This window comes from Coregonus clupeaformis, unplaced genomic scaffold (genome assembly GCF_020615455.1).
Source record: "Coregonus clupeaformis isolate EN_2021a unplaced genomic scaffold, ASM2061545v1 scaf1766, whole genome shotgun sequence".
Lineage (NCBI taxonomy): Eukaryota > Metazoa > Chordata > Actinopteri > Salmoniformes > Salmonidae > Coregonus > Coregonus clupeaformis.
In genome coordinates this window covers 27,501-40,132 of record NW_025535220.1, presented here as the reverse complement: position 1 = coordinate 40,132, position 12,632 = coordinate 27,501, and the positions used below count along the sequence as shown (strand labels likewise).

General features: G+C 49.5%; 1 protein-coding gene across 1 annotated transcript in view; it reads left to right on the top strand.

Moving 5' to 3' along the window:
- Positions 1 to 12,474, top strand: part of LOC121562814 (cGMP-specific 3',5'-cyclic phosphodiesterase-like) — a 78,883-nt gene extending 66,409 nt beyond the window's left edge. Inside the window, exons 16-20 of the mRNA XM_045218744.1 lie at positions 2,512 to 2,586; positions 7,873 to 7,936; positions 9,309 to 9,383; positions 9,810 to 9,893; positions 12,361 to 12,474. Coding sequence (XP_045074679.1) covers positions 2,512 to 2,586; positions 7,873 to 7,936; positions 9,309 to 9,383; positions 9,810 to 9,893; positions 12,361 to 12,474 — 412 coding nt within the window. The remainder of the gene's footprint in view (positions 1 to 2,511; positions 2,587 to 7,872; positions 7,937 to 9,308; positions 9,384 to 9,809; positions 9,894 to 12,360) is intronic.
- Positions 12,475 to 12,632: the final 158 nt, after the last annotated feature.

Sequence of the window (12,632 nt, the reverse complement as noted above, 5' to 3'; positions counted from 1 at the left end):
TACTATATATATACTTATATATGTTGTCTATATAGAGTATGTATACTTTATAATATATCTACTTATATATGTTGTCTATATAGAGTATGTATACTTTATAATATATCTACTTATATATGTTGTCTATGTAGAGTATGTATACTTTACTATATATATATACTTATATATGTTGTCTATATAGAGTATGTATACTTTACTATATATATACTTATATATGTTGTCTTTATAGAGTATGTATACTTTACTATATATATCTACTTATATATGCTGTCTATATAGAGTATGTATACTTTACTATATATATCTACTTATATATGTTGTCTATATAGAGTATGTATACTTAACTATATATCTACTTATATATGTTGTCTATACTTTTACTATATATACCGTATATTATTGTACATGTTGTCTATACGTAATATTTACACTTTAATGTATATCAGATTAAATGAACCGTAATTAGTCACATGCTTGGGAAACAACCGTGTAGACTACCAGTGAAATGCTTACTGACGGGGTCCTTCCCAACAACAGGTGTAGACTACCAGTGAAATGCCTAGTGACGGGCCCTTCCCAACAACAGGTGTAGACTACCAGTGAAATGCCTAGTGACGGGCCCTTCCCAACAACCGGTGTAGACTACCAGTGAAATGCCTAGTGACGGGCCCTTCCCAACAACCGGTGTAGACTACCAGTGAAATGCCTAGTGACGGGCCCTTCCCAACAACAGGTGTAGACTACCAGTGAAATGCCTAGTGACGGGCCCTTCCCAACAACAGGTGTAGACTACCAGTGAAATGCCTAGTGAGGGGCCCGTCCCAACAACAGGTGTAGACTACCAGTGAAATGCCTAGTGACGGGCCCTTCCCAACAACCGGTGTAGACTACCAGTGAAATGCCTAGTGACGGGCCCTTCCCAACAACCGGTGTAGACTACCAGTGAAATGCCTAGTGACGGGCCCTTCCCAACAACAGGTGTAGACTACCAGTGAACTGCCTAGTGACGGGCCCTTCCCAACAACAGGTGTAGACTACCAGTGAAATGCCTAGTGACGGGCCCTTCCCAACAACAGGTGTAGACTACCAGTGAAATTCCTACTGACGGGCCCTTCCCAACAACGAGGAGAGAGAGTAAACAGATCAATAACAGACTAGTTATAACACGTAGTAATAATACAAGGTAGAATAAATACACAATGAGTAATGATTACTAGGCTATATACACAGGGTACCAGTACTGAGTCCATGTGCTGGGGTACGAGGTAATAACTTGGCTATATACACAGGGTACCAGTACTGAGTCGATGTGCTGGGGTACGAGGCAATTGAAGTAGATATGTACATATAGGTAGGGATAAAGTGACTAGTCAACAGGCTAGATAACAAACAGTAGCAGCAGCGTACGTGATGAGACATTTACATTTTACATTTTTAGTCATTTAGCAGATGCTCTTATCCAGAGCGACTTACAGTTAGTGAGTGCATACATTTTCATACTGGCCCCCCCCGTATGAAACGAACCCACAACCCTGGCGTTGCAAGCGCCATGCTCTACCAACTGAGCTACAGGGGACAAAAGAGTTAGTGCAAAAAGGATCAGCGCAGATAGTCTGGGTAGTTGTTTGGTTAACTATTTAACTAACTATTCACTAGTCTTATAGCTTGGGGATTTGAAGCTGTTCAGGGTCCTGTTGGTTCCAGACTTGGTGCATCGGTACCGCTTGCCGTGCGGTAGCAGAGAGAACAGTCTATGACTAGGGTGGCTGGAGTCTTTGACCGTTTTAGGGGCCTTCCTCTGACACCGCCTGCAGTAGAGGTCCTGGATGTCAGGGAGCTCGGCCCCAGTCTACCATGGGATTATACATCTAGCAGGGGAGACTCTGCTCGGCCCCAGTCTACCATGTGATTATACATCTAGCAGGGGAGACTCTGCTCGGCCCCAGTCTACCATGTGATTATACATCTAGCAGGGGAGACTCTGCTCGGCCCCAGTCTACCATGTGATTATACATCTAGCAGGGGGAGACTCTGCTCGGCCCCCAGTCTACCATGTGATTATACATCTAGCAGGGGGAGACTCTGCTCGGCCCCCAGTCTACCATGTGATTAGACATCTAGCAGGGGAGACTCTGCTCGGCCCCCAGTTTACCATGTGATTATACATCTAGCAGGGGAGACTCTGCTCGGCCCCAGTTTACCATGTGATTATACATCTAGCAGGGGAGACTCTGCTCGGCCCCAGTTTACCATGTGATTATACATCTAGCAGGGGAGACTCTGCTCGGCCCCAGTCTACCATGTGATTATACATCTAGCAGGGAGACTCTGCTCGGCCCCAGTTTACCATGTGATTATACATCTAGCAGGGGGAGACTCTGCTCGGCCCCAGTTTACCATGTGATTATACATCTAGCAGGGGGAGACTCTGCTCGGCCCCAGTTTACCATGTGATTATACATCTAGCAGGGGAGACTCTGCGGTAGCCTCACTCTGTGTGTGTCTGTTCAGGAGGAGGGCAGAGTTCTTTGAGCTGGGTCAGAAAGGAGTGAGGTGGGAGGAAGACAGGCACAGAGACTTACTAAGGTGAGCACCCTAAACCCTATGTAGTGCACTACTTTTGAGCCTGTGGACCCTAACTCTGTGGACCCTAACCCTGTGGACCCTAACCCTAGGACCCTGTATCTATGGACCCTGATCTATGGACCCTGTATTTATGGACCCTAACCCTATGGACCCTGTATCTATGGACCCTGTATCTATGGACCCTAACCCTATGGACCCTAACCCTATGGACCCTGTATCTATGGACCCTGTATCCCTATGGACCCTAACTCCTGTGGACCCTAACCCCTATGGACCCTAACCCTGTGGACCCTAACCCTATGGACCCTGTATCTATGGACCCTATATCTATGGACCCTGTATCTATGGACCCTAACCTATGGACCCTAACCCTATGGACCCTGTATCTATGGACCCTTAACTCTATGGACCCTGTATCTATGGACCCTGTATCTATGGACCCTAACCCTATGGACCCTGTATCTATGGACCCTAACCCTATGGACCCTGTATCTATGGACCCTGTATCTATGGACCCTAACCCTGTGGACCCTAACCTATGGACCCTGTATCTATGGACCCTAACCCTATGGACCCTAACCCTATGGGCCCTAACCCTATGGACCCTGTATCTATGGACCCTAACCCTATGGACCCTAACCCTATGGACCCTAACCCTACGGACCCTAACTCTATGGACCCTGTATCTATGGACCCTGTATCTATGGACCCTAACCACCTATGGACCCTAACCCTATGGACCCTGTATCTATGGACCCTGTATCTATGGACCCTGTATCTGTGGACCCTGTATCTATGGACCCTAACCCTATGGACCCTGTATCTATGGACCCTAACCCTATGGACCCTGTATCTATGGACCCTGTATCTATGGACCCTGTATCTATGGACCCTGTATCTATGGACCCTGTATCTATGGACCCTAACCCTGTGGACCCTGTAACCCTATGGACCCTGTATCTATGGACCCTAACCCTATGGACCCTGTATCTATGGACCCTAACCCTATGGACCCTGTATCTATGGACCCTAACCTATGGACCCTAACCCTATGGACCCTTACCCTATGGACCCTACCCTATGGACCCTGTATCTATGGACCCTAACCTATGCCCACTATGGACCTGTATCTATGGACCCTAACCCTATGGACCCTGTATCTATGGACCCTGTAACCCTATGGACCCTAACTCTATGGACCCTGTATCTATGGACCCTAACCCTATGGACCCTAACCCTATGGACCATGTATCCTATGGACCCTAACCCTATGGACCCTGTTCTATGGACCCTAACCCTATGGACCCTGTATTATGGACCCTGTATCTATGGACCCTAACCCTATGGACCCTAACCCCTATGGACCCTGTATCTATGGACCCTAACCCCATGGACCCTGTATCTATGGACCCTAACTCTATGGACCCTGTATCTATGGACCCTGTATCTATGGACCCTAACCCTATGGACCCTAACCCTATGGACCCTGTATCTATGGACCCTGTACTCTATGGACCCTAACCCTATGGACCCTAACCCTATGGACCCTAACCCCTGGACCCTGTATCTATGGACCCTAACCCTATGGACCCTGTATCTATGGACCCTGTATCTATGGACCCTGTATCTATGGATCCTAACCCTATGGACCCTGTATCTATGGACCCTGTATCTATGGACCCTAACCCTATGGACCTGTATCTATGGACCCTAACCCCATGGACCCTGTATCTATGGACCCTGCACCTATGGACCCTAACCCTATGGACCCTGTATCTATGGACCCTGTATCTATGGACCCTAACCCTATGGACCCTAACCCTATGGACCCTAACCCTATGGACCCTGTATCTATGGACCCTAACCCATGGACCCTAACCCTATGGACCCTGTATCTATGGACCCTGTATCTATGGACCCTAACCCTATGGACCCTGTATCTATGGACCCTATCTATGGACCCTGATCTATGGACCCTGTATCTATGGACCCTAACCCTATGGACCCTGTATCTATGGACCCTGTATCTATGGACCCTAACCCTATGGACCCTATCTATGGACCCTGTATCTATGGACCCTGTATCTATGGACCCTGTATCTATGGACCCTAACCCTATGGACCCTGTATCTATGGACCCTGTATCTATGGACCCTGATCCCTATGGACCCTGTATCTATGGACCCTATATCCTATGGACCCTAACCCTCATGGACCCTGTATCTATGGACCCTGTATCTATGGACCCTAACCCTATGGACCCTGTATCTATGGACCCTAACCCTGTACTATGGACCCTAACCCTATGGACCCTAACCCTATGGACCCTGTATCTATGGACCCTAACCCTATGGACCCCAACCCTATGGACCCTAACCCTATGGACCCTAACCCTATGGACCCTGTATCTATGGACCCTGTATCTATGGACCCTAACCCTATGGACCCTGTCTATGGACCCTGTATCTATGGACCCTGTATCTATGGACCCTAACCCTATGGACCCTAACTCTATGGACCCTGTATCTATGGACCCTAACCCTATGGACCATGTATCTATGGACCCTAACCCTATGGACCCTAACCCTATGGACCCTGTATCTATGGACCCTGTATCTATGGACCCTGTATCTACGGACCCTTATACCTATGGACCCTAACTATGGACCCTAACCCTATGGACCCTAACCCTATGGACCCTGTATCTATGGACCCTAACCCCTATGGACCCTGTATCTATGGACCCTGTATCTATGGACCCCTAACCCATGGACCCTGTATCTATGGACCCTGTATCTATGGACCCTGTATCTATGGACCCTTATCCTATGGACCCTAACCCTATGGACCCTGTATCTATGGACCCTAACACTATGGACCCTAACCCTATGGACCCTAACCCTATGGACCCTAACCCTATGGACCCTAACCCTATGGACCCTGTATCTATGGACCCTAACCCTATGGACCCTGTATCTATGGACCCTGTATCTATGGACCCTAACCCCTATGGACCCTAACCCTATGGACCCTGTATCTATGGATCCTAACTATCTATGGACCCTGTCTTTATGGACCCTGTATCTATGGACCCTGTATCTATGGACCCTGTATCTATGGACCTCCTAACTCTATGGACCCTGTATCTATGGACCCTACGTATCTATGGACCCGTATCCTATGGACCCTAACCCTATGGACCCTGTATCTATGGACCCTGTATCTATGGACCTAACCCTATGGACCCTGTATCTATGGACCCTGTATCTATGGACCCTGTATCTATGGACCCTAACCCTATGGACCCTAACCCTATGGACCCTGTATCTATGGACCCTGTATCTATGGACCACCCTATGGACCCTAACCCTATGGACCCTATACCCTTATGGACCCTGTATCTATGGACCCTGTATCTATGGACCCTAACCCTATGGACCCTAACCCTATGGACCCTGTACCCTATGGACCCTGTATCTATGGACCCTGTATCTATGGACCCTGTAACTCTATGGACCCTGTATCTATGGACCCTAACCCTATGGACCCTAACCCTATGGACCCTGTATCTATGGACCCTAACCCTATGGACCCTGTATCTATGGACCTAACCTCGACCTGTATCTATGGACCCTGTATCTATGGACCCTAACTCTATGGACCCAACCTTATGGACCCTGTATCTATGGACCCTGTATCTATGGACCCTGTATCTATGGACCCTGTATCTATGGACCCTGTATCTATGGACCCTAACCCTATGGACCCTGTATCTATGGACCCTGTATCTATGGACCCTGTATCTATGGACCCTAACCCTTGGCCTCAACCCTATGGACCCTGTATCTATGGACCCTAACCTATGGACCACCTATGGACCCTGTATCTATGGACCCTAACCCATGGACCCGTCTATGGACCCTAACCCTATGGACCCTAACCCTATGGACCCTGTATCTATGGACCCTATCCCTATGGACCCTGTATCTATGGACCCTAACCCTATGGACCCTGTATCTATGGACCCTAACCCTATGGACCCTGAACCCTATGGACCCTGACATCTATGGACCCTAACCCTATGGACCCTGTATCTATGGACCCTGTATCTATGGACCTTGTATAAACCTAACCCTATGGACCCTGTATCTATGGACCCTAACCTATGGACCCCTAACCCTATGGACCCTGTATCTATGGACCCTAACCCTATGGACCCTGTATCTATGGACCCATCTATGGACCCTGTATCTAGACCTGTATCTATGGACCTTATCTTGGACCCTAACCCTATGGACCCTGTATCTATGGACCCTAACCCTATGGACCCTGTATCTATGGACCCTGTATCTATGGACCCTAACTCTATGGACCCTAACCCTATGGACCCTAACCCTATGGACCCTGTATCTATGGACCCTGTATCTATGGACCCTGTATCTATGGACCCTAACCCTATGGACCCTAACCCTATGGACCCTGTATCTATGGACCCTGTATCTATGGACCCTGTATCTATGGACCCTGTATCTATGGACCTTGTATCTATGAACCCTAACTCTATGGACCCTGTATCTATGGACCCTGTATCTATGGACCCTGTATCTATGGACCCTGTATCTATGGACCCTGTATCTATGGACCCTGTATCTATGGACCCTGTATCTATGGACCCTGTATCTATGGACCTTGTATCTATGAACCCTAACTCTATGGACCCTGTATCTATGGACCCTGTATCTATGGACCCTGTATCTATGGACCCTGTATCTATGGACCCTGTATCTATGGACCTTGTATCTATGAACCCTAACTCTATGGACCCTGTATCTATGGACCCTGTATCTATGGACCTTGTATCTATGAACCCTAACTCTATGGACCCTGTATCTATGGACCCTGTATCTATGGACCCTGTATCTATGGACCCTGTATCTATGGACCCTGTATCTATGGACCTTGTATCTATGAACCCTAACTCTATGGACCCTAACCCTATGGACCCTGTATCTATGGACCTTGTATCTATGAACCCTAACTCTATGGACCCTGGTCAAAAGTAGTGCACTAGGGTGCAATTTGGGACACAACATCTCTTCCTTACGTAGTGCACTACTTTATAATACCCCATTCCCTATTTAGTGCACTACTGTATGACACCCCATTCCCTATTTAGTGCACTAGTTTTGACCAGGGCCCCATAGGGACCATCTAGTCATGATTGACCTCTGATCCAGGAGTGTGTGTGTTTTTTTTTGTGTGTGTGTGTGTGTGTGTCTCCCACAGGTCGATGCTAATGACAGCCAGCGACATTGCTGCCATTACAAAGCCTTGGCATATTCAGAAGAGGGTGAGCACTCACACACACACACACACACACACACACACACACACACACACACACACACACACACACACACACACACACACACACACACATACACTATATCCCTGGTTCTCTCTGTCTTCAGACAGCTAAGATGGTGGCATCAGAGTTTTAACCCTGGTTCTCTCTGTCTTCAGACAGCTAAGATGGTGGCATCAGAGTTTTAACCCTGGTTCTCTCTGTCCTCAGACAGCTAAGCTGGTGGCATCAGAGTTTTAACCCTGGTTCTCTCTCTCCTCAGACAGCTAAGCTGGTGGCATCAGAGTTTTAACCCTGGTTCTCTCTGTCCTCAGACAGCTAAGCTGGTGGCATCAGAGTTTTAACCCTGGTTCTCTCTGTGCTCAGACAGCTAAGCTGGTGGCATCAGAGTTTTAACCCTGGTTCTCTCTGTCCTCAGACAGCTAAGATGGTGGCATCAGAGGAGTTTTAACCCTGGTTCTCTCTGTCCTCAGACAGCTAAACTGGTGGCATCAGAGTTTTAACCCTGGTTCTCTCTGTCCTCAGACAGCTAAGCTGGTGGCATCAGAGTTTTAACCCTGGTTCTCTCTGTCCTCAGACAGCTAAGATGGTGGCATCAGAGTTTTAACCCTGGTTCTCTCTCTCCTCAGACAGCTAAGCTGGTGGCATCAGAGTTTTAACCCTGGTTCTCTCCGTCCTCAGACAGCTAAGATGGTGGCATCAGAGGAGTTTTAACCCTGGTTCTCTCCCTCCTCAGACAGCTAAGATGGTGGCATCAGAGTTTTAACCCTGGTTCTCTCTGTCCTCAGACAGCTAAGATGGTGGCATCCGAGTTTTAACCCTGGTTCTCTCCCTCCTCAGACAGCTAAGATGGTGGCATCAGAGTTTTAACCCTGGTTCTCTCTGTCCTCAGACAGCTAAGCTGGTGGCATCAGAGTTTTAACCCTGGTTCTCTCTGTCCTCAGACAGCTAAAATGGTGGCATCAGAGTTTTAACCCTGGTTCTCTCTGTCCTCAGACTGCTAAGCTGGTGGCATCAGAGTTTTAACCCTGGTTCTCTCTGTCCTCAGACAGCTAAGATGGTGGCATCAGAGTTTTAACCCTGGTTCTCTCCATCCTCAGACAGCTAAGCTGGTGGCATCAGAGTTTTAACCCTGGTTCTCTCTCTCCTCAGACAGCTAAGATGGTGGCATCAGAGTTTTAACCCTGGTTCTCTCTGTCCTCAGACAGCTAAGCTGGTGGCATCAGAGTTTTAACCCTGGTTCTCTCTCTCCTCAGACAGCTAAGATGGTGGCATCAGAGTTTTAACCCTGGTTCTCTCTGTCAGACAGCTAAGATGGTGGCATCAGAGTTTTAACCCTGGTTCTCTCTGTCCTCAGACAGCTAAGCTGGTGGCATCAGAGTTTTTTGCTCAAGGAGACCGAGAGAAGGAAGAGTTCAACATCAAACCTGTTGTAAGTAGCTTACACTGCATGGAACTTTTTGATTCGATTAATTTGACCATTTAGAAACACAATTCAACCCCACACATATGGATGCAATGCATTTGAAATCATGATAAAAACACAAAAATGTTTAACAACTTATTATGTTATTGTTCAACTCAGTGGTCCTCTGACCTTGAAGACAACATGTTAACTCAGTGGTCCTCTGACCTTGAAGACAACATGTTAACTCAGTGGTCCTCTGACCTTGAAGACAACATGTTAACTCATGTTAATGTTAACTACAGTGTCAGTCATTTAATCTGACTCCTCCTGAATGGAAAACTCATCTGGTTCTGTATAGCTCAGTTGGTCGAGCATGGCATTTGCAATGGTAGGGCAGTGGGTTTGTGGTTATGCAGCTTGGGAATTAAAGTGACATCTGTTTGTCCCCAGGACATGATGAACAGAGACAACAGCACTCGTCTTCCTCACATGCAGGTCAACTACATCGATGGGATGTGCCATCCCTTATACCAGGTGGGTTCTGGTCCATTCCCCCTCTATACAACCTGGGTGGGTCCTGGTCCATTCCCCCTCTATACAACCTGGGTGGGTCCTGGTCCATTCACCCTCTATACAACCTGGGTGGGTCCTGGTCCATTCACCCTCTAGACAACCCGGGTGGGTCCTGGTCCATTCACCCTCTATACAACCTGGGTGGGTCCTGGTCCATTCACCCTCTATACAACCTGGGTGGGTCCTGGTCCATTCACCCTCTATACAACCTGGGTGGGTCCTGGTCCATTCACCCTCTAGACAACCCGGGTGGGTCCTGGTCCATTCACCCTCTATACAACCTGGGTGGGTCCTGGTCCATTCCCCCTCTAGACAACCTGGGTGGGTTCTGGTCCATTCCCCCTCTATACAACCTGGGTGGGTTCTGGTCCATTCCCCCTCTAGACAACCTGGGTGGGTTCTGGTCCATTCCCCCTCTATACAACCTGGGTGGGTCCTGGTCCATTCACCCTCTAGACAACCTGGTTGGGTCCTGGTCCATTCCCCCTCTATACAACCTGGTTGGGTCCTGGTCCATTCCCCCTCTATACAACCTGGGTGGGTCCTGGTCCATTTACCCTCTAGACAACCTGGTTGGGTCCTGGTCCATTCCCCCTCTATACAACCTGGTTGGGTCCTGGTCCATTCCCCCTCTATACAACCTGGGTGGGTTCTGGTCCATTCACCCTCTAGACAACCCGGGTGGGTCCTGGTCCATTCCCCCTCTAGACAACCTGGGTGGGTTCTGGTCCATTCCCCCTCTATACAACCTGGGTGGGTCCTGGTCCATTCCCCCTCTATACAACCTGGGTGGGTCCTGGTCCATTCCCCCTCTATACAACCTGGGTGGGTCCTGGTCCATTCCCCCTCTATACAACCTGGGTGGGTTCTGGTCCATTCACACTCTATACAACCTGGGTGGGTCCTGGTCCATTCCCCCTCTATACAACCTGGGTGGGTTCTGGTCCATTCACCCTCTAGACAACCTGGGTGGGTCCTGGTCCATTCCCCCTCTATACAACCTGGGTGGGTTCTGGTCCATTCACCCTCTATACAACCTGGGTGGGTCCTGGTCCATTCACCCTCTATACAACCTGGGTGGGTCCTGGTCCATTCCCCCTCTATACAACCTGGGTGGGTCCTGGTCCATTCCCCCTCTATACAACCTGGGTGGGTTCTGGTCCATACCCCCTCTATACAACCTGGGTGGGTCCTGGTCCATTCCCCCTCTAGACAACCTGGGTGGGTCCTGGTCCATTCCCCCTCTAGACAACCTGGGTGGGTCCTGGTCCATTCACCCTCTATACAACCTGGGTGGGTTCTGGTCCATTCCCCCTCTATACAACCTGGGTGGGTCCTGGTCCATTCACCCTCTATACAACCCGGGTGGGTTCTGGTCCATTCACCCTCTAGACAACCTGGGTGGGTCCTGGTCCATTCACCCTCTATACAACCCGGGTGGGTTCTGGTCCATTCACCCTCTATACAACCCGGGTGGGTCCTGGTCCATTCCCCCTCTATACAACCCGGGTGGATCCTGGTCCATTCACCCTCATACAACCGGTGGGTTCTGGTCCATTCCCCCTCTATACAACCTGGGTAGGTCCTGGTCCCATTCACCCTCTAGACAACCTGGGTGGGTTCTGGTCCATTCACCCTCCTAGACAACCGGGTGGGTCTGGTCCATTCACCCTCTATACAACCTGGGTGGGTTCTGGTCCATTCCCCCTCTAGACAACCTGGGTGGGTCCTGGTCCATTCCCCCTCTATACAACCTGGGTGGGTCCTGGTCCATTCACCCTCTATACAACCCGGGTGGGTCCTGGTCCATTCACACTCTATACAACCTGGGTGGGTCCTGGTCCATTCCCCCTCTATACAACCTGGGTGGGTCCTGGTCCATTCCCCCTCTATACAACCTGGGTGGGTCCTGGTCCATTCCCCCTCTATACAACCCGGGTGGGTCCTGGTCCATTCACCCTCTATACAACCTGGGTGGGTTCTGGTCCATTCCCCCTCTATACAACCTGGGTGGGTCCTGGTCCATTCACCCTCTATACAACCTGGGTGGGTCCTGGTCCATTCACCCTCTATACAACCTGGGTGGGTTCTGGTCCATTCACCTTCTAGACAACCTGGGTGGGTTCTGGTCCATTCCTGGGTCCTGGTCCATTCCCCCTCTATACAACCTGGGTGGGTGGGTTATACCTTTGTTCCTCTGATGGCTTGCCCTCGGAAATGTATGAATCTGTATTCATAGCTTTCTCACTCTCTCTCTCCTCCCTCTCCTCCCTCCCCCTCTCTCTCCCTCTCTCTCCCCCCACAACCCCCCACCTCCCCCTCTCTCCCTCTTTCTCTCCCTACCCTCTACCCTCCTCTCCCTCTGCCTCTCTCTCTCTCTTTCTCTCCCCGCTCCCTCTCTCCCCCTCTTCTCCCCCTCCTTTCTCAGACTCTGTCAGGGATGTTTGACTCCTGTTCTCCTCTGTTGGACGGTCTCATGAGGAACAGAGAGAACTGGATGCTCCTCGCCGAGACGGGGGAGGAAGGAGGAGAGGAGGAATAGAGAGAGGAACAGAGAGAACTGGATAAGTTGAGGAAGGAGGAGTGAGGAGAGAGGAAGAGGAGGCAGGAAGGAGAAAAGGAGGAGAGAGGACGGGAAGAGGGGGAGTGGCTTGGAAGAGGGGGAGGATGAGAATGAGTGTATAAAACTACTCTGTAAAG